General features: G+C 42.6%; 1 protein-coding gene across 2 annotated transcripts in view; it reads right to left on the bottom strand.

The window, feature by feature from the left end:
• The window catches only part of PCSK5 (proprotein convertase subtilisin/kexin type 5), a 495662-nt gene that overhangs the window by 92491 nt on the left and 379693 nt on the right, over positions 1-23478 (bottom strand). For both annotated transcript variants that reach the window (XM_043891234.1, XM_043891235.1), the window contains exons 21-22: positions 9329-9431; positions 2684-2820 (exon numbers count right to left, since the gene is read on the bottom strand). In XM_043891234.1, the coding sequence (XP_043747169.1) occupies positions 2684-2820; positions 9329-9431 (240 nt within the window). The remainder of the gene's footprint in view (positions 1-2683; positions 2821-9328; positions 9432-23478) is intronic.

Raw genomic sequence — 23478 nt, 5'->3', positions numbered from 1 at the left:
ATTGTTATTGAAGTCTAGTTGATTTAAGTGTTGTGTTTATCGCATGCACTTGTGAGCCTGACAGTTCTTCAGTCCTCAAAAACTTTTCTGATGGGATCAGTGGTGTTATTAACAAATTTAAAAAAAAAAAGTTATGTTTAATTTCTGCTGTATGGAAAACTAACTCGGCTAGAGACTGAAATGCCCATAGAAGTAAGTGGGTACAAACAAAACAGTAGTAATAGTAATAATAATCATTACTAATATTTTTTGTGTGCTTCCTGTGCAGTTCACCTTGTTCTAAGTGCTTTATTATTTTATCTCATTTCATTTTCATAATAATCCTAAAAGGAGGCAGCCATGATCACTATCTTATAGGTGAGGAAGGAAACAGAATAAGCAGGCTAGAGGTAAAATTGGACAGATATACTTTGTTTACAAACACAAATCATTTTAATTTACACAAAGATGTGTTCTCCATCATTTTTATGCAAATGCATGATACTATTCATTTATTCATTTTTCTTTGTTTTATGACGAGCAAGAATAAAGCTAAATAATTCTTTCCCACCAGTAAAACCATGTAAATGTCATGATGGTGTTAACTGACAGCCTTGGGATCAGTGAGACAGCTGGGAGGGGTGGGGACTATGGCAAATAGAGAGCAGCCTGGAGGTCCCCAGTCAATCATTTGAGGACCAGAAGGAGCAGTGTTGCCAAATCTTCCAAGTTTTCAAGAGAAAAAAAATTTTTTTTTTTGTCTTACTTTGTTTTTTTTTTTTTTCATGGTCTCTTTTCTTTCTTTCTTTCTTTTTTTTTTCCCCCCTTTATTTATTTATTTATTTTTTCAGTGGGTTTTGTCATACATTGACATGAATCAGCCACAGATTTACACGTATTCCCCATCTCGACCCCCCCTCCCACCTCCCTCTCCACCCGATTCCTCTGGGTCTTCCCAGTGCACCAGGCCCGAGCACTTGTCTCATGCATCCCACCTGGGCTGGTGATCTGTTTCACCATAGATAATATACATGCTGTTCTTTCGAAACATCCCACCCTCACCTTCTCCCACAGAGTTCAAAAGTCTGTTCTGTACTTCTGTGTCTCTTTTTCTGTTTTGCATATAGGGTAATAGCCAGGGCATGGAAGCAACCTAGATGTCCATCAGCAGATGAATGGATAAGGAAGCTGTGGTACATATACACCATGGAATATTACTCAGCTGTTAAAAAGAATTCATTTGAACCAGTTCTAATGAGATGGATGAAACTGGAGCCATTATACAGAGTGAAGTAAGCCAGAAAGATAAAGAACATTACAGCATACTAACACATATATATGGAATTTAGAAAGATGGTAACGACAACCCTATATGCAAAACAAAAAAATTTTTTTAATTTCCCAATTTCGTTCAAATTTTTTAAGTGTAGGGCAAATAAAATATAAACCAGTCCCTGATTTTTTAATTTTTTTAATTTCCCAGTTTCATTTTTTAATAATAATACATGAGGACAAACCTGTTTGTTAGATTGTTAACTTGAATGTGAGTATCATGCTATCATTTACTGTGTGATAATACAATAAATTTTTAATTTTTAAAAAATTAAAAAAAATATTTTTTAATTTCCCAATTTTTAAATTTCTTTTTGTAATTTCCCAATTTCATTCAGATTTTTAAAGTGTAGGGCAAATAAAATATAAATCAGTCCCTGAACCTATTTGCAGGACCACAGTGGAGACACAGACATAGAGAACAGACTTATGGATATGGGGAGTGGGAGGAAGGAGAGAGTGGAATGAATGGAGAGAGTAACATGGAAACATATTCATTACCATATGTAAAATAGATAGGCAGTGTGAATTTGTTATATGACTTGGGGAACTCAAACCAGAGCTCTGTAACAGCCTACAGGGGTGGGATGGGGAAGAAGTTGGGAGGGAGGTTCAAGGAGGGAGGGGACATAGATATACCTATGGCTGATTTATATTGATGTTGGGCAGAAGCCAACACAATATTGTAAAGCAATTATCCTTCAATTAAAGATAAGTAAATTTAATTATATAAAGTATAAATCAGTCCCTCATGAAGTCAAATTTGGAGACAGGCTTATGTAGGGAGGCTAGAGAGCAGTCAAGGGCAAACTGCAGAGGACCAGAGTGATCATAGAATATAGTTTAATGACAGCAGAAACTTGAGAATTGTGAAGGTCTGGGACACAAAAGGTCATATTTGTGTTTGGAAAAGATTACTCTGTGATCCCACAGGGCTCTGACAGCTTCTAAGTGGCATCACTCAGGGCCGAGGGAACCCTGACACAGCACCTCTTAGGCTGTTTCTCCTGAAGACTGAATGTGTCTGTCTTAATTTCCTAGCTTTTCACTTTCACCTCAGTGAAGCTTAGCTTTGCTGTCTAGCTCATGCCTGTCATCATGTTTGCATGCCCTTACTTTCTCCTTCTCTGGAAAAACATCTCTTAGCTTCTCTCTCACCTCCTCAGGGGAAGTAGGTCTGTGTCTCTAGCAGTGTGAACTTATGTTCTGACAATAAGCAGAAACTCCAAGGCTGTACATACTCTTTAATGAACAGCTGTCTAATCTCACCCGCCTCTTCCCCAGAGATGAGGCTTCTGAGTCAAACAAAGTAATGTCCAGTGGGAGAGCAAGTTGAAGTAAGGGGAAGAAATGAGCAACCAGATTCCCTCACCTACTCCACAGGAGGTGCAGTTGAAAGGCCCATCTCCTTGGCATTCTTGGCAGGTGAAGTGACATGGATGACACTGGTTCCTGAATTCAAATTTGCCCAAGGAACAGTTGAAAACACAGCGGCCATCATCAAAAATCCTAGAGGCAAGCAGACTTTTAGTTTGTAAGGGCGGCATTAAGTATTAGAACATGTGGTGTTTGTGTTTTGCTGCACAGACTTGGTTTCATTGTTCCAGAAACAAGGGTGATGCCTGGGACTGATCATCTTAGAACATGGGGAAAATTAGTCACGTACCCATCCTTGGCCAAAGATTTGGACCCAACAGCAGGCATGCCAGGAACCGGCTGTAGATGTAATCTTGATTCTTGTTTCAAACAAATTAACCAGTGCCCTGGAGATTAAACCCACACTGTAGGCTCCAGCCAAACCCAGTCAACACTCAGATGGGGTCTTTGAACTTTAAAGGCACATTAGTGGTCTTTGAACCCAGAGGCTTTGGAGAAAGTATCTTTCTTTCATTATCAGTGTGCCCACACTTTGCAAGGAAATGTCAAGTCCAAGGGCTCTTGAAGAAGCACTATCCTGTAGTTTAAGTGCTACTTATAAAATTGACCTACATATATGGCAAGTAATTGATGAACTCTGATTTTGAGTGTCATTTTTGCAAGTGTTTCCTGGTGTATAGGGTACCACAGTCTCTATTTTCAGACCGTGTTTGCCATTACCTATAAGGGCACCACAGATAAGTTAGTATGAGGGCTTCTAAAACCTTTGGTTTTATATACATGCAATATATATATCATAATGTCATGGTTAATATTTTCCAAGTTTTCTTTCTTCTTTCCCTTGCAAAGTAACCCCATGTGATGAAGTAAATTGCATCCAAGAATTTTGCTCAGAAAAAAAATACACAATGTCTAAGTGCAAGTCAGATGAGTAATGTGAATGGATGAAGTGAACTGGGGAGCTCCAACTCCAGGGTTTCAGATTCAGTCTGTCCTTGGGGGAGAGAGCCAAGAATCTGCATTTTTGACAAGTTCTTGGATCGTCTTCATGGTGCTGGCCTAGGGAATTTACTTTGAAAACTTCTTAGCGGTGGTCTAGGTTACTGTGGAGCTTGCTAAATGACGCCTACCTAAGTCATACAGGTGGTACAAACCAGCGTCTCAGAGATCTTCCTTAGAGCAATAGTTAGGGTGTCAGTCGTGAGGGTAACTTGAGTATTAGCGCATACATGCTCCCCCGGAGGGCGTGATGCTGGTATCCACGTCTGGGAGAGCTGAAGGCCTGCAAACACTGTGAGGATTTCTTCCTCTCCACCCAGAACAATGTCACAACTCGTTCCTGGGGTGGCATTGGTTTGTCAAACTTCTTCTATTTCTATAGCTAGAATCAGCCCTAAATGGAGGACTGGCATTTCAATCCTGGGTTTGGAGGAGACTGGGGTGGGGACAAGGCATCCTGAGTATGTGTTGCTTGCAGTCTTCCACCTCATCCCTGAAAGTCTGTGTCATTTGCATCTGGTTGGAAACAGAATGGAATTCAGGCCAACCACACAAGAAGGCTGCCTTGTTCTTGGATCTTCAGCCCCTCAAGTTCTGGTCACCCTCCCCAGCACAATGGAGTGAATAATACTTTTGGCCTACTGCAATGTGTGGAGCCCCCAAAAAAGACACGCACACACATCTGGCTGTCCATGTCAGAACAGATCTCCTGCACCACCACCTGTAATGGGAAGACTGAGCTCTTAGGCCCGACCTTCAGCTGATGGCACTAATGCTATAGCTGGGAAGTCCTGACCCCACCCTGGCTCTGGTCTAGAGGATTTGTCAAGGAATAATTTGGATGTGGCTAGTTAAAAAAAAAAAAAGAAACATGACAAAAACCTCCCTTTATGAAAAAACTCTGTAAGAGCTTTCTGAGGTTTTTAAACAAGTGAACTACTCTGTTCTTCACTAAGAAGGAGAATGGGGCATGTTTATTTGTGAAGGTTCACTTTCTTGCTAAATTGAGAAAAAGATGGAAAGTACATCACCATTTTATTCTTTGTGGGAAGAGATGGCAGCTTGGTTTGGGGGGCAATTATTTCTCTTGAGAGAGTGATCTAATACCGTCAATGGTTGGAACCTTTTAAAACCATTCAGAAACTTGGGTGGGTGTGGCAGTGAAGCAGAGGCTGCAGTGCTGCCATGTTTATGTAGGGGAAGGGCTGTCTGTGTTTACTTGAGAGCCTGAGTTTAAGACAGTACTCAGCATCACTTCATGGGAAATAGATGGGGAAACAGTGTCAGACTTTATTTTGTTGGGCTCCAAAATCACTGCAGATGGTGACTGCAGCCATGAAATTAAAAGACGCTTACTCCTTGGAGGGAAAGTTATGACCAACGTAGACAGCATATTCAAATGCAGAGACATTACTTTGTCAACAAAGGTCCGTCTAGTCAAGGCTATGGTTTTTCCAGTAGTCATGTATGGATGTGAGAGTTGGACTATGAAGAAAGCTGAGCACCAAAGAATTGATGCTTTTGAACTGTGGTGTTGGAGAAGACTCTTGAGAGTCCCTTGGACTGCAAGGAGATCAAACCAGTTCATCCTAAAGGAGATCAGTCCTGGGTGTTCATTGGAGGGACTGATGCTGAAGCTGAAATGCCAGTACTTTGGCCACCTGATGTGAAGAGCTGACTCATTGGAAAAGACCCTGATGCTGGGAGGGATTGGGGGCAGGAGGAGAAGGGGACGACAGAGGATGAGATGGTTGGATGGCATCACTGACTCAATGGGCATGAGTTTGAGTAAACTCTGGGAGTTGGTGATGGACAGGGAGGCCTGGCGTGCTGCGATTCATGGGGTCACGAAGAGTCGGACATGACTGAGCAACTGGACTGAATTGAAGCAAATAATTGTGCTTTAAGCCACCTCCCTCTGTCCCTACCTTGAAGAAAGCACAAGTGACATACTCAGTTTTTGTAAGAACATGATTCTTTATAAAGATTTAATGATAAGGAAACTAGTTGTGCTTGAGTGAAGGACTGAATTACATCGTTTCCTGCAAACTCCACCCACCACCCCAACTTCCTTAAGAAAAATTGTTAAGGAACTTGAAGAAAAGTCCCATCTCAAGTGACAGATTCCCACAGATACTAACAGATCTCCCCTAGTGGAGGAGAAGAGATTATCTTAGTCTGGGCTTCATGGGGCTGATGAAAATGTTCTTTAAAGCCAACTCCAGCCATCTCTGGGACACCAGTCATCCAGTTTGTGGATTTCTGAGACACCCAAGCAAGCTCATTGTACTGGGGAAGCCCTTCTGTCCCCAGGTCACACATGCTTTTGGCCTTTTCATTAGCAGCGAACTATTCTGAGTCCAACAAGCCTCATGGAAAGGAAGAAGGTGGTAAAACCAAGTGCTTGAAGAGCTGCTGGAGCTGAAGTTCTCAACATTGGCACTAAATTTTCCAGAGGCCCCTGTGTGTGTGTGTGTGTGGGTGAGAGAGAGAGAGAGAGAGAGAGAGAGAGAGAGAGAGAAGTGAACTGAAACAGAAAAGATACAAGTTAGGGTTAGCTGGACCTCTCTGTTGACTGTTGGTTTGCCTAACTAAAACCATCACAAGAATATTTACTGTAATTTCTTGGTAATGTTGTAACAGAATGAAATCTGACAAAAGGTTCCCCCCCCCCCCGAATTCTTGAAACAGATCAAAAAAAACATTTGAGGGTGGGTCAGAAAACTTTTACATGTTTTTAATTAGTTCATGGACTCTGCAATTCCTTCAGGACTGGGTTGGGAAATTATCTTGGGCAGTGAGGACCATGACATTATAGAGCTATTGAACTGGCCAGAAAGTTCATTCGGATTTTTCCATAAGGTGTTATGGAAAAACCCAAACAAACATTTTGGCCAACCTGATACATGTTATATAGCAGTGACAAAGACTATACCTCAAGTTTTTAATCATCTCAAAGGAGCAAAATAAATCCAAAGGTTTGTAGAAAATGTAATGGCAACATAGTCTAGTATTCTTGCCTGGGAGATCCCGTGGACAGAGGAGCCTGGTGGGCTGTATATGGTCCATGGGGTCACAAAATTTGGACTCAACAAGTGACTAACCACCACCACCACCAAAGGGAAAACTAGAAGATAAAGAGAGGGCTTTTCAATTTCCTGTAAAACAACTTCAGAGTTAAATTATTTTTAAAATTTTTATTTTGGAAAAACTTAAACGTGTAAAATAAACAAGACATAACAGACCACCCCCCCTGCCAGGTACTCATCTTTCAGCCTCACCGATTATGAGCACATGAGCAATCTTATCTACATTCCCACTGATTTACTTCTCTCTCATATTAAGAAAACCTCTAAGTTAACATTTCTTTCCCAAATGAAAACTCCTTTAGGGATGACCTTTATTCTGTCAGTACTAGAGATTCTCCAAAAGCGTAAGAATAGAAAGAAAATCAGAGGGCCCAGTAGTCCTGTTTGTCCCGTTTGCCGCACCTTACTGCTACCGCATGTCCATTTTCTGCCATCTCTGACCCGCTGTGCCAGACTAGTGCCCACTAGAGACTGCATTCCCAAGCTCACTTTCCTCACTTGTAAGCGGTGTTTCCCTTTGGAATTCAGATGTTTCAGACAAGGAAACACCAGCAGGAGATCTGAGGATGGGAGGAGAGAGGTTGTGGTAATTATTCCTTCTGGAGCCACAACGCAGGTTCCTCCTTGCATGGTTCTGTAGTGGTTATGTCCCCTCCAGCTCCAGTTTCTATCAAGCCTCTTTTCTTCTAAGGCTCCAAGTTTTGCTTCAGACCTAGGGTGTAAAAGCTGTCCCAGTGTTCTGGTCCCTGAGTGCATCAGCCCTTGAATTTGACCCACCTCCCCCAAGTCACCTATTTAAAAAAAATTCATTGACCTTGCACCTAACTCAGAACTGGACATAAAGCATGTGCTGAAGACTGTCTTGAAAAGACCTGATTCCAGTCAAGGAAATACTTTGGAGAACACCTAAAGAAAATACCTTGCTGCCCTTTTGAGAACAAACAAGTCAATGACTCTATCTTTCAAAATAGTTTCTGAGATCTACACACTTGCTTTTCTATCTTCAAAAGCTAATCCATGGACTGCTGAAGCCAAACTATCCAAAGGGCTCAAGAGACCTCTGATCTTCTTGTACCAATGAGCTTAGATTTTTTAAAATGGCCATTGATGGTAGTTAAACTTTTTCTCATTTCTGGTGAGCCTGGGACAGTCATGACATCTGCAGTGTACACTGGGTGATGGTAGCTGCCTTATTAAACAAATACTACTAAGTTTCCTTGTTTCAAAGATGTTCAAACACACTGTAGGGTTTGATTGGTGAGGACTTAAAGGAGAAACAGAATGTATTTTCAAAATGGTGTCTGTGTCTAATAATATGCCTTGAAGCTGGCTTAACACAAATTCAAGAGGTATAGGTATCTTAAAGAGACACTTAGAAAATGTTATCACAGCATTAAGAATTCCTAGTAAGACACTTCTTTTGTTTCCTTCTTTTCCTCCTTCTCTCCTTTATTTCTTCCTTTCTTTTTTCCTCATTTCTCTTTCCCTTCCTCCCTCCCTCCCTTTTTCTTTTCTTCTTTCTGAGGGAGCTCTTTGGAGAGCCAGGCTCATGATGTTAATTATATACTTTATTAGGTTTGGTAAAACATATATTTATTGATATATTACTGTGTGCTGATCACTAGAGAATAGAGAGACAAATACACAACAGTTCCTGCTCAAGGTATTAGAGTCCAGATAAAGAATTAGATGAAATAACTCTTGTGCATGGCAGAGGGGATGTCCATGCTAGAGATTTACTTGCCACTGGAGCAGCCTCATTTTATTGATCTTGGGAGAGATCGTGCTTCCTTTGCATTTATCAGAGCAGTGATGAGACCAACAAATATTAAATACTAGAATTATTAATAGAGGAGTATTGATTAAAAAATACAGTGTGCTCCCAGCTCTCTTCACTAGAGATTCTCAGTGATTAGCAAAGATGCTCGTCCCATTCAGAGATTTGCTATTTCCTCATTTGTTCAGTTATCAAACATTGACTGAGTGGCTACTATTTTCTTAGGATTGTGATAGATAATGGAGATACAAAGATGAGTATTTTAATGGACTTACAGTCTAACAAATAGATTTGTGAATCAGTGTCTTAAAATGTCAGTCACAAGTGCACTTATGGAAGTTTGTACAGAGTATAGGGGACATAAAGGTGAGGTTAATTCTATTGGAAAGAGGTAACAAATGCTTTCATAGAACAGTTCACCCTTGAATTGACTCTAGAAATGTGAGTAGATTCAGCAGATGGAGATGATGGTTGAAGGATGGGTGTGCAGAAAGGGATGAGATTCTGGGTATCAAAGCCACTACGGCCTTCATTGATGAGAAGGCTTATCTAGTGTCCAGGGAACCTATTCTTATGGTGGTTATGGGGTACGATGGCAAGAGGATGCAAAAGAAGTGAGCTGTGGCCAGACCACAGTGGTTTTCTATGTCAGGGGAAGGAATGTGATTCTTTTTTTTTGTATGCCCAAGGGGTCCCTCCAGGGGTGAGCACCTCTTCTCTCCATCCTGCCTTCCATGAGCTGCGGCCCCAGGAGATCCTGAGAGAGGCCCCTCACCTTGTTAGAGGGCAGCCTGTGCAGTCTTCCCGGGTCGGTCCTCGGCACTGGGCACACGAGGCTTCGCAGGTCTGGCAGTGGCCGTGCTCGTCGACGTACTCTCCTGGGGAACAAAATCTAGTTGTTTATCTGATTTCTACACGAGAGCAGCCAGATCCCTCTGTGGCTGTGAAAAAAACAGTGGAGACAGTTCAGAGAGAAGAGACCTCGAGTGGCTCAGCAACCAGTCCTAAATCCTGACCTCATGTTGTTGTCGTTCAGTCGCTAAGTCGTGTCTGACGCTTTGCAACCCTGTGAACTGCAGCACGCCAGGCCTCCCTGTCCTTCACTATCTCCCAGAGTTTGCTCAAACTTATGTCCATTGAGTCAGTGATGCCATCCAACCATCTCATCCCCTCTTGTCCCCTTCTCCTCCTGCCTTCAGTCTTTCCCAGCATCACGATCTTTCCCAATGAGTCAGCTCTTCGCATCAGGTGGCCAAAGTATTGGAGCTTCAACTTCAGCACCAGTCCTTCCAATGAATATTCAGAGTTGATTTCCTTTATAGTTAAAACTATTACTCTCCCAAGGGTCCCAGAAGTTAGAACGTCAGAAAGTTACGAGGCAGTGACATAATTCTGAATCTAGTCAACATGTGTTATAGATGTGTTATCTAAGTGTTATATGTGTTATACAAGTAGGAAGAGGCTGGGGTGGGGGGTCCCACAGGACCCCATTACTGAGTTCCTACTAACTTTCCTGTTAAAACCTGAGGGCTCCTGGCCCACAGAGGCCCCAGGTATAATCCTGGTTGAGGTCAAGCCACAGGCATGACCTGCCCAGATCTTGTCCCACTGCTCCAGGGTGAGGGGTTGGTTGTGATTACTAGTCAGAAATGCCAATTGAATCTTGGCTGACATTGGACAGATGTGAGTTGCATCTCACCCTGAGAGAGTAACAATAAGGAGATAGCCAGAGAAGTTCATCTTTCCCAAGGAAAAACCCATATGAGTCCTTCCCACATGAATGTTCCATAAAAGTTTCACACACTTGGGGACATTAAAAAATTTTTTCACATGGCAAAGGCAGTGGAGAGAAACCAGCCTTATTTTTTTAATTGGTACGTGTACTTATTTTTTTATTTTTTTTTCATTTATTTTTATTAGTTGGAGGCTAATTACTTCACAACATTTCAGTGGGTTTTGTCATACATTGACATGAATCAGCCATGGAGTTACATGTATTCCCCATCCTGATCCCCCCTCCCACCTCCCTCTCCACCTGATTCCTCTGGGTCTTCCCAGTGCACCAGGCCCGAGCACTTGTCTCATGCATCCCACCTGGGCTGAAACCAGCCTTATTGCTGGTGATAATCCAATAATGGATCTCCATTCATTGAATTCAACCCTTTATTCACACTACATTGTCATTGTCTTAAAAAGAAAAAAAAAAAATGTGGGAAAATGTCTCAGTCAGATCCAAAGACCCACTTTGTATGATTTGGAAACTGATTACACCCAGGAAATATAGTTTCAGATTTCAGTCAAGTCACTACCTTCACTTGCCCCTCTACCTCACTTCCAACTTTCACAGCCCTGTAAGCCTGTTGAATGTTGTCAGTTTGAGATCCATCCAGCCAGAAGAGGGATGGGACAAGATTTGCCCCTGGCTAAGTCAAATGGTCTTACTCAAACTCCGAGGTTCATGGCCTGATTTATTGTAGTTGCCTTGCAAAAAGCCCTGGAAACTTGTTTACTGACGAGGAGTGGAGTGAATCCACCCCTCTGCCTTTCCCCATAGCTTTACTGAACTGGCAGAGTTGGGTAAGGCAGACCTTACCTACATAAATCTTCCACTTGCTAGCACTAAACCCCAGAACTGAAAATGAAGAGGCAACTAGAATTTGCCTTTACATAGCAGAAAAAACCTTTCCTGGAGACTAAGTCTATTGGTTTTGTTAATTAATGGGGAAGAGTATATACTCAGAGCAGAACAGGCATCTAACAGTGGCCCACCCTGCATATCTTGGATTCTTTTCTTCCTTGCCAGGATGCAACGTGGACCAGAAAAGTATAATTTTTAAAATGGGACTGTGGTTCTTAGCCCAGGAGTGACTCCCAGAAGTCCTAGCCCCTAAAGAGTGAGGAACCAGAGGGGGCAAAGAATGCAGATGTACATTGTTCACTGCGCTAAAAGCCCAAATCATCTGGTTGAGGTGGAAAACCACCCTTCCCCCCAGGTTCATTGCACCAAGCCAGGCACTCTGGTGTGGGCAGCCTCTGCCTCTGTAGGGAGCACCTGTTACTAATTCACACAAAGGTGTTAGAATGGACTAGTTGTACTTTTGGTAATCAGCATCCGGAGGCAGAAAAAAGCTGGGATTTCTGTCTAGTAGGAGTGGTGGTTACAATACAGGCATTGTATTTCTGGAGCCTTCTTTTTATTTACTCAGGCTCCCCCATTTCACCTCTTTGTTATTGCCCTTGCTGAAATCTCTTCCATTTTTGCTGAAGGAGGCACAGTCAGTTGAGCAGTGTGATTTTCAGTCCAGGCATCAGCAAGGTAAAGAGCAGAGGAGGACCCAGGGTGGACCAGGTAGGAAGAAGCAGATCATGCCTACATGGCCAATGAAAATGATCTGTGTTTACAGAGTTAGGTGACAGCTATGTGTCTTTCAAAAGATGTGTGCTGAGTGCAACAGGAATGGGAGACAGTCACAGAGACTCCTAAACCCAAAGAAAGTGTATTCTAGAGAAAGGTAGGATCATGGAGAACACAGCTCACTCATTTATTCCATGGGTATTTTTTGAACATCTGTGTGCCAGGTGCTCGGTGAGATTTAGATATGCAAATTTTAAAAGGCTCTTTTCTTGGGTTTGCAAAGATTTTTGGGTAGAATGATTTGTAAAGAGAAAGTTACAATACAAATGCTGGCCACATGCCTTTGACTTCTCGGACAGTCTAGGCTAAAGTCTTAAACAGAGAAGCAAGGGCATATGCTAGACTCTGCTAGACGTAGACACAATGACCATCCCTTTGCCTTGGCACCCATGCCTGTAGGAACTGACGCAGTGATGTGGGTCTCCCAGCTCCTAGTATCCATCTCCCTTAACCTCCATGATATATCAGAGTCAATGCTAGGGTAGGATTTTAAACTAAACACACCTTGCTCTGCTAAATTGAATGCTACTTAGCTGGTTCTGAGAGTTATCCCTTTTCTATACCCAGAATCTCCTTTGTAATTACAGATGATGCATGGCTAGGTCAAGCAAGGGTTATTCAGTTGTTACTGTGAACATTTTAAATTATACTCTGTATCTGGTTTGCCTCCTCTTTGGCTTCCATAAGCCAGTAGGTGGCACTGACAGCTTGGACTTGGACTTGTTGATCTGCTCACCTGTTATGGTCTCTCTTGGTGTTCACAGAATACCAACTTAGATATAATCACCACTTGGAGTTGCCCCATCTCTGAGATTTCAAGTACACACTCCCAACACAGCCTTCTTATGCCCCACTATGAATCTAGCTTACCCTTAGGTGGAGCCCTAGGCTGCTTGGTCATCTTTTTCATTCATCTGTCTAGTTCCCCCTTGCATTCCTTATTTGGACTAGGCCAACCTTTCCAAGACCCAAGTCCCACCCATTTTATCTCCACACTTTCTCAGAATGTGACGTCACTACCTAATTTGCTGTTGAGATACTCCGTATCCCCAGCATCTTTTTTTTTTTTTCTTTTTCAATGTCAAAATTCCTGTGTTATTGGCTGTTCACTTGTCCCCTGTCTTTGAGGAAGTTAATGTTTTTTTTCCCCCACCCCGGCCATTGTCAACTCTCCGTCTAATGCTCTTAGTCTTTCCTCAGGGTATTTCCCCACCAGTCTTTCTTTAGTGTTTTCTTCACGTCTCCCACCATCCTCTGATCTGTAAAAGCTCTCCCAACCTAAAACCTTCCCAAGCATTTTTCTTCCCTAATAAGTGACTCTTCAAGCCTTTTCCCTCCTACCATTTGGAAACTAAATGGAGAAAACCTCATAACCCAGAAGCTTATGTAAGAGAGTCAGTGTAGGACAGCTAAACTGTTCATCTCTCTCCTGTCTGCACGCCTGTTAACTTGAGAGCAAGTTCTGGCTTTAAAACAGATGAGAAGAGAGGAACCTGCCCCGTTTTTCATATTTATGTAGATGTCCGATTAGTTACATAAACTACTACCCCCAGCCCTTGGAGGCACAAGAGTTCCACTGCACATTTGGAACCAAAAAAAAAAAAACCCAAATTCCAAGAACGTAGTTACTTTTTTTTTTTTTTGGTTGTTGGAACAATAAATTCTTGTCATCTGTCTTCATTGCACAATGAAGCTGAATGTTTATGACAGGCGTGATATACAAAATTCTTAGGAAAAATCACTTCTAGCACAGACTTCAGGGGTCAGTATTTTTGTTCTCCACCTCATCCTATAAGCTCTTCCTTCTGGTGTCTTCATTCATTATTATCATGTCCAAATTATCTTTCTTCTGTCATCAAAAAATTTTCACTCTCCTTTTAGTTTCTTTCTCATCTTCTAATAGTGCAAAGGACACTGAGACAGTTAGGGTCTCCTGATTGGGAATAATGTCTCTGTAGACACAGCTTAAAAATTAATACTTGTAAAAGTGGCTTAGTCTGCCTGTTCTACCTCTTGATAACATTGCAGAATGTGTTTGTTTCAACAAGTCTAAGTTATAAATAAACTTTGTGAAATCATCCAGAATAGGTGAACATTGATTACATCCTCCACAGATACTAAATTTGGTTGAGACTCACATGACAATATTTTTCAGGCTTACGTGGGCCAGAAGAGCTTCATGTCTCCTGTGGAAATGCTATGCTTTCTTTTGTACCTTGTAATATTTCTTTAATGATTAGAGCCAAATTTATTGTAATATTTAAGCAAATATATAAACTCAGTAAATTAATAAACACATAAGTAGGTTATAATGTGAGTTTAAAACAACTTTTTATCAAGGGTGATTAATTAGAGAAAATCAGGAAGGACATTGGATAAGAAATCAGCCATTTGGTTTTTGATCCAGTTATTTCAGTGAGCATCCTTGGGGTACCTGAATTATCTGTAGACCTCTGTTTAAATGCCTTAGCACTCACATACCAGAAACCATAGAATGTGACCTTCCTGAATGTCTCTACAACCAGAAGTGCTAATCAAATAATACTATTTCTCTGCAGGGGTGTCAATAACTAGTTTCCAACTCACTGTGTGAAGATAGTTTTCATGAAAAAAATCTATATATTTATTGCATTTCACCAGCTAAAATAAATATGCTCAGTAACACTTTCAACTAGTTGTAAGTTATATACTAATGAAATAGTTCAGGTTTTAAGGCCTCGTTAAGTGTGGAGTTTTATAGCAAGACTCAAAATATGAGGCCATCAACTGAGACTGTAATATCTTCACTTAAAAGTCGACACAGTTATTCATCCTTAAAAAGGAAGGGAATTTCTTATACATGCTATAACATGGATGAACCTTGAAGACATATGCTAAGTGAAATAAATCAGTCACAAAAGGACAAATATCACATGATTCCGTTTATACGAGGTACCTAGAGTCATCAACTTCAGAGGAACGGAAAGTAAAAGGGAAGTTGTCAGGAGCTGGGAAAATAGAATGGGAGAGTTAACTGCCTGAAGGGCACAGAATTTCAGCAGGGGAAGATGAAAAAGTTCTTGTGATGCATCCTTGGCAGTACAGTGTGAATAGTAATTAATGCTGTAGGACTGTATATTAATAATGGTTAAAAAGGTAAATCTCATGTTTAAACTTTTTATTTTGTATTGGGGTACAGCCAGTTAACAATGTTGTGATAGTTTCAGGTGAATAGTGGAGGGACTCAGCCATACATACACATGCATCCATGCTCCCTGAAACTTCCGTCCCCATCCAGGCTGCCGTATAACGTTGAGCAGAGTTCCCTGTGCTATACAGTAGGTCTTTGTTGGTTATTAAAATGGTAAATTTTATATTATGTGCATTTTGCCACACACACAAAGTCTACACAATGAGTTTATTTCTTAGCAGGGCAATACTTAATTTTAACCAAAATCTCAGGATTATCAGCCTGTGGAGATGCATTTGAAAAGCACCAACCATCTCGGGGAGCTAGTTTGTTCCATTGAGTCTTGGGAGACCCCTTATACTAATGGAGATAAATGAGTAGATGAAGCTCGTGATAGTGGAGAAAGCTGGCAGCTGGCACGCTGTTTCCTTTCCCTTAGGATTTACAAAGACAGAGTGAACATCAGGCGACTCAAAGGAGAGGTGTTTCCACAGCCTGGAGGTGTCTGGGGGCTACTTCTGCCCTCTCCTGTCCTGCCAATGATTCCCCCTCTTACTCCCCCAGAGGCTTTTCTAATTGCCGAACTTATCTTTGCTGATCTCATCGCATTTTCATTCTCAGGCACTAGGGTTCTGTGTGGTTTGTGCAGAGGGTCTGAAAGGCTGGTTTGGCACCCACCCCCCACATATACCGGCACTCCTGCACAAAGGATAGATCATAAAATGTGGATCCAACACATTGCAAATGTTTAGTTTCCCTCAACCTGCATGCTGTCTGAAGAGTAAGGAATCAAGAGTTGATCCTTTGAGTTTTTCTGCTGTTGTTGTTTGGACCCTGACCACAGGCTTCTTAAAAAAAATGTATCCAATGAATGCACCCCGGTGTTCGTTGCAGCACTATTTACAATAGCCAGGTCATGGAAGCAACCTAAATGTCCATCAACAGAGGAATGGATAAAGAAGATTCAGTACATATATACAGTGGAGTATTACTCAGCCATGAAAAGGAATGACAGTTGTTCCATTTGCAGAGACAGGGATAGACCTAAAGATTGTCATACCGAATGAAATCAGAAAGGAAAAAACAAGTATCATATAATATCACTTATGTGTAGAATCCGGAAAAATTATACAGATGAACTTGTTTGCAAAGCGGAAATAGAGACACAGATGTAGAGAACAAATATTATCTAGATACCAAGCGGGGAAGGGGATGGATGGAATGAATTGGGAAATTTGAATTGACATACATACACTGCTTTGTATTATATAAAATAGATAACTAGTGAGGATCTAAAAAAAATGTATCCAGTGTGAAGTCTTGGCCAACATACCTGAAGAGAGTGGTGATGTAGCAACCACACAAACCCCATTCACTGACACGTACCATGTTAGAAATAGTGTTCTATATAATGTTTAAGCCGAACAACAGTCTGTTTTATAAATTAGAAACAGGCTCAGAGAGTTGAAAATTTTGCATAAATTCATTCAACTAGGTCAGTCACAGTATTGGGTTGTGACCCAGATGTGTCTGAGTTTGAGCCCATGCTCTTTCTTCAAGATTTCCCTGGTACAAATTCATTTCCACTTATGGAGTTCCAAGTAGCTTTGCTATTTATGAAGAGAGAGAACTGAGCACATGTCTGCTCTAAACCACTTGATGAGGTAAGGGTATCAGAAAGGAATTCACTATGTAAACAAATGAACTTTGAGCAGGCATGGTGCGCTAAACAGATTTACTCAGTGATTGAATATACCATCCAAATTTATTTTCTCTGATACAATGGCCACCATTTATTAAAAGACAATTCTGTTTATTGAATCGAGATCTTAGAAACAGCTTATTCTGTCCACTAGGATAGAAGCTTTTAAGGGAAACCCTCACTTTTTTTTTTTTTAATGAATAAAATAATTGGTTGGAGCTCTGTAAAGGGATTTTTCTATACTTAACTGCTGTCCAAAACCAAAATAAACTACCTCCTAAGAAATAGCTTACAATCAGAATTATAGTAACCTCTCTCTGGTCCCTCAATTTATATGAAAATTTAGTATAGATGGACTGGTTCCTGTATATCTTTTTCTCAATTAAGAGAATTTTGCATTGCCTTTATGTTAGTGAAAAATCACTCTTAAGTCTTAGTTAGGGAAGCTGAAATTAAAAAGACACTGAACAGTTGATCCTAGAATCAGGCACAAGAGAACACAAGAGGCATGAGTGTGATTATCTGTAATTAAACAAAATAAATGTACAGAGCCTGTTGTTAAATCTGTGGATGAGGGAAACTGTGAGCACTTCCCCACAAGCAGGGTTCAGTGGGTCGGAACCATTTTTTTGCCCATTGGAGGTGTACAAACTTTTGTAATGCTCTCTGCTCTCCCTGTAAGTGAACCTAGACTCACTATAGGTTCTTTTGGGCACTCCATCCCTCTCTTCCTCGGAGGTAACATTTTCAGTGTTCCCACCATTTGTACCAGAGAGACCACGCATGGGAGAAACTGTACAGATTCTGATACATTCATGGTAAGGGGTTATATGAGGTTCGATACCCAGTGTTGGAAGTAAGTGACCATAATTGGGAGAATGACTTGTTTACATTTTGGAAAACATGGTTGATTACCTGAGGCAGGTCACGCTTGGGTGACACTTACTGAGAAAAGGAGTGACTTGAAAGGAGAGGTTGTTGACTAGAGTTTCGTATGAGCCAGTGAGTGATCATGGGTGCTATGAGGCCTTTAGGACTGTATCGTTTCCCTGCACTTCAGACCTGATGAAGATGGCAGGTGAAACTATCAGGGTTGTGGCTCATGGAGCCTTCCTGACACTTTTGAACTAAACAAAGGTCCTAGCCCATAAATTGGTTGAACCCAAATTCTTTCCCAAGGATCTTAATACAATCTAAATGTTTTCTGTGATGGTGGGAGTCCTGAACACAAGCACAAGATGAAACTTGTTATCATCCACTTTCTTTGCTATGGTGACCCAAAGAGCCTCCTTAAATAGCCACTTTTATTGGTTGTTGGTTATTTTATTGGTTAAAAAGCTTACTCTTTTTTTTTTTTTTTTTTAAGCGTAAGTTAATGCAGCTATTGTGGAAAACAGTATGGAGGTTTCTCAAAAAACTGAAAAATAGGACTACCATACAACGCCGCAATTTCACTCCTGAGTACCTATCGAAAAAAATCCCCAAATGCCAGTGTGAACAGATAATGCAGCCCAATATTCATAGCAGGATTGTTTACAATTGCCAAGATATGGAAGTAACCTAAGTGTCCATCAACAGATGAATGGATACATGGTATATATATGTGTGTGTGTATAAAACGCTACTACTATTCCATAAAAAAGAATAAAATTTTACCATTTTCAACAACATGGATGGACCAAGAGGTTGTTATACTAAGTGAAGTAAGTCAGACAGAAAGACAAGTACTGTATGATGTCCCTTGTATGTGGAGTCTAAAGTAGTGAATAGAACAAAAAAGAAACAGACTCATGGGTACAGAGAACAAACTAGTGGTTACCATGGTAGCGGGAGGGGCAGTATGGTGGCGGGAGAGTGGGTGTTAACAAACTACTGGATGCAAGGTAGGCTCAAGGATGTATTTTACGACATGGAGACTATAGCCAATATTTTGTAATAGCTGTAAATGCAGTCACCTTTAAAAATCGTATAAAAATTTTTTAAAAATTAAAAAATAAAATGAACATAAAAGCCCAAACCCATGCTCTTAAGCCCGTCAAGGCACCACCACTGTCCCTTCCCCAACGCCAGTGCCCCTGGGAAGGAACATCCTCAAATTACCTTCTATTCTTGCTCTGCAGTAACACATCCAAAGTGCTGTCTTTGTCTTTCCTCTTCGTCCCTTAATCTTCCCTCTCCCTTCCTTAGTCTTTCTTCAAGCCCTGCCTGCTAACGCTAAGTTGCGGACTAGTTGCTAATTAAGAGAAAGAGAAGCTCCTGGAAGGAGAAAGAAGTTGCCTCCCAAGGCCTAGGGCTCCACCTGCACCTGAGCTGGTAATTGACGACTTAGTCTTCTCTGGGTCATCATTAACTCTCCGCATCCTCAGGCAGGGGCTGCTGCCTTCTAAGAGATGGTTCGGCTTGCCTAGTGACAGGTCTGAGTGGAGCATGGCACCCAGCACACCTCAGGCCCTTCGTGACCGGGGAAGCATTTGATGAGTCAGGCTGCCATATGTTCTGTTGAGAGTAGCCAGATTGTGCTTTTGAAAAGACTCATGTGTGGAAATAAGACACGGAACCAAAATTTGAGTTGTGCCTCCAGTGGAGTGCCAGCCTAGGAGGAAGAATTGTCTTGGGTAAATGCACAGACTTCAGAGTTATCCCCACCACCTGGGTTTGATTTTGGCTTCCTTCTCCAGCTGCCTGACATTAATCAAGTCACATATTTCCCTGACATTCCTCTTCTGCGGACTGTGTATTGTGGATAATATTTTCTTTCTCACAGAATGTGGTGGAGATCAAATGAGAAAATGGGCCTGAAAATGCCTTGCATAGTGGATAAAAGAATGGTAGCTGCGGTTATCATGTACTTTGGCGTGTTATCTCATTAAACCTCAAATTAATAAGGTAGGGGGAAGTGAAAGTGTTAGTTGCTCAGTTGTGTCTGACTCTTTGGGACCCTGTGGCATTCTGCTAGGCTCCTCTGTCCATGGCATTCTCCAGGGAAGAATACTGGAGTGGGTAGCCATTCTTTTCTCCAGGGGATCTTCTTGACCCAGAGATTGAACTCGAGTCTCCATTGCAGGCACATTCTTTACCATATGAGCCAGGGCAGGGGCTATCAACTTAACTGGGAATTTAAGCATCAAAATGTTAACTCTCTGGCCATCACTCATATATCCTGGTCTCACTGGATCCCAAATTGTGCCTTCTTCACTACCCTTGAGGGGACTTGAACGTATTGCCTGCATAGGTCCATGGCAATGAGGCAACTGAAATTAACAATGTGTATATGGAGAACAATCCCTTCTCAAAGCAATTCAGCCGCAAGACACAACCCGCGCAGCCCACGTACCTCGTGCGGGCAAGGTCATCTTCATACATAATTAGCAGCCCCTTGGAGCCAGCCTTCCTCTATCAGAGCAGGCAGCTTTCCCTGCATTTAGCTGTGGAAACTTCTGAGGCCGTGACTGTGCCCTTCTCAGGCTGCTGAGGCAAAAGTCCGGGAAGGCACACGAGGCTTCTTCCAAGCAGAGTCTCACAGAGTCGGGCACAGAGCGTGGGATTCTGTGCTGCATGCTGGGGTGGGCACTGCACTTGGACAGCCCGCTTCTCCTTTAGGTGAGAGGCCCAGGACAGGCCCTAGCTTCTTTCCTTGGCTGTCATCGGGACAGATGACATGTTCCCTCTCTGTTTCAGGACGCTGGCACACATAAGCAGACGACAGTGGCAGCGGGGGCGGTGTTGTAGGTTGTGAGTGTTGTGTGCCCCGTGTGTGGCCAGGGGGATGGGTGGGGGAGTTTGTGTTGGGAGGCGAGGGGCCTCAGACTCCCGGGGCGTCAGAGGGAAGAGTCTCAGGTGCGTCCCTGCCCACCAGCCTCCTTTTGCATGGTTTGTGTCTTATTAGAGCTTTAGGCTCTACCCAGAGCATGGGCTCCAGGACTGGGACCTCACTTGGCACCTCCGTAGAATGCCCTAGTCTCCCTATCCACTTTTCAGGATTCCTCTCTTTCCCACTGAGCCCCTGGATGACCGTATGCTGGTCTTTCCTCTCCGAGAGAGGAGAGAGGCCAGAACAGGTGAAGTGCTTGTATGTGTTGGAACCAGCTGTCCTATCTGTGAATCCCAGAGCTCTCTCCTGTGTAAACTTGCACACGTGCTGGAACCTCTCCTCCCTGGGCCTGAGCGCCACTCTTCACAGCCAAGCCCACCTCAAAGCAGACCCTTAGGGTCTCCCCAGGGGCCACTGCATCTTCCTGCTTTACTACATCACTGTCCCCGCTAGGGGAGGGGCTCTTCAGCATCACTGTGGGGGAACAGATCCCATGGTAGGGAGTCCTGGGCCCTCTGGGACCAGCCCCTGGCTTCAGGTCTGCAGCCAGCAGGCGGAGAGGTGGGGCTCAGCATCCAGGACTCCAGAAGCCTGGCGCTCCCTATAAACTCCCTGAGATCCCCGCAGGCAGAGCTGATAAGTCAGGCTCTCCTCCCCTTCCCAAACTCCCTCTGGCGGCTGTCTGACCTGCTTTGACTCCTTTTTGCTTTCAAGGCTGCTCTTGATGTTCATCTTAACCAGATTTTACACGGTGTGATGTGCCTGAGGCCCCTAGTCCTCCCAGAGCAGGAGAGGGCCGGTTCCTCTCTCTGCCCTCACTGTTTGCCAGAATGGGCAGGGATGGGATGTGGAAGAGCTGCCCGTGGGCTCGGTCTTTTGGTTATGCAATCGTCGAGTATAATTTAGGTTGTAATTTCCTAAAGATGAATTTGTAAGAGGCCAGCATTTTCTATGGGACAAATACAAGCACTTACTACGGTAGCACGAATAATGGGCAGGCAGAACTGCTAAGAGGAGCAGAGACAGGAGAAGGATGTCATGTGTGTTTTGGGGATTAGAAGTCCAGGTCCTGGATCAGATATAAGGGGACCTTTTCTGGGATAGTTGCTGGGTGCTTTCTTGATGGTTCCACATTTAATTCTCAGAGCCAACTTGTAGAGGTAAGCACTGCTCTCATTTTGAAGATGGAGGAAACTGAGGCTCAGGAAATTTAATCTCTCAAAGATCACTGAATTAGTGATAAGCCAAATAGCTCACACTTACTCACTGGTGGCCGAATGCTCGGGATTGTCCTGAGCACTTGGCATGTATTATATCAGTCCTTACAGTAACCCCATGGGGAAAGGAGGACTCTGTGTACAGATGGTATTTTGTTATTTTTTTTTTTTTTAATGATCCTCATTTTTCTGTTGAGAAAGTTGAGGCAATGAGATACAAAGTGACCTATTACAGTCACCCAGCTGGTGGCAGAGCTGGGACTTAAACCCAAGAGTTTAGATTCCAAACTCTGCTTCTTTAATCCTGGTTCTGCAGCGCTCCTTTCCCCAGAAGATAGTGGAGATGGTATTTATCCCAGGCCCTGCTAACTTCCAGTGTCACGGGCCTCTTCCACAATACGGGAAATTCGAATAACTGGTGGGGTATTTGTGTGTGTGTGTGTATGGGGATAAGTTTACAATATGCAATCCTAGACACCTCAGTTGTGCAGCCTGCACGATTCTTTTTTTTTTAATTTATTTTTAAATTGGAGTGTAATTGCTTTTCAATATTGTGTTTGTTTCTGCTGCGCAATAGATGAATAAGCTAGGCTGCTGCTACTGTTCAGCTGCTAAGTTGTGTAGAATCAAGTATTCAAAGCTTATTGGTTGCCCAGGGCATCTGGTTCTCATTGTACCCCTCCCTGAAGACAGGGCCATTTCTTGTTTAGTTTTGGGTCCTCGTGGCTTTACCACATGAGTAGAAGATAGTTCCTAGACTTGTTTTGTGTTTTGGGGGGAGAAATTCAATAAATATTTGTTTGTTGTGCTGAAATCAGTGACTTGGGCCTGAAAAATATGGGGGACATGGACCATATTTCAGGAGGGGAATACTTCGAAAGCAAAGGATTGGGAGGCTGGACGAGGCATGATGTGTCTGTGAATCAGGAAAATGTTTGGATTGACTGAAGCAAAAACTGAGTTTGGATAGAGGATCCAGACCATGGAACATCAGACAGAGGTATATCAAATGGGTGTGGTTGGCCAAAGCGAGCTGTGGAAGATCTAGGAATAGTGTCACTGGTGAGGGTAACTATGGTGGATGATCACCCTGTTCCGTGGAGACTGACTGAACTGGGGGGCACAGTCTGAAAAGTCAGCTCGGAAGTTGCTTCAGAAGTCCTGGAGTGAGGGAGTTGGAGCTATTGCAACCCAAATCATGACAATAAGGTGGATTGAGAAAACAGTGTCACAGGCTCTCAGGGAGAGGGGGATTTTGGAGCTTATCCACTCTCACTACTGCCCCTCCCTTAGGGATCAGGCTTAATCGTCTCAGTGGTTTCCAGTCCAGTGACTGCCCAGTGTTTGAATGAAAAGGAAAAGGGAGAACTCATTCTCTTCCATTTTTGGAAAATCCTGTCAGAAATGTCTTTGTAGTTAGTAGGCTAAAATGGCTTCTGAGTAAATTTCACACATCGGTCATTTCCAAAGAAGAAATAGCTGCTATGAAAAAAAAAAAATATTTATGAGAATAGTGAAAGGAATCAGATTTGAGTCCAAGACTCGGGCACATGTGGCTTCGAGTAAATCAGGTAAATGCTGAGCTTTAGTTACTTCTAACCTCATTTCCAT

This window comes from Cervus elaphus, chromosome 29, assembly GCF_910594005.1.
Source record: "Cervus elaphus chromosome 29, mCerEla1.1, whole genome shotgun sequence".
Taxonomy (NCBI): domain Eukaryota; kingdom Metazoa; phylum Chordata; class Mammalia; order Artiodactyla; family Cervidae; genus Cervus; species Cervus elaphus.
This window is presented reverse-complemented; position numbering and strand designations above follow the sequence as displayed.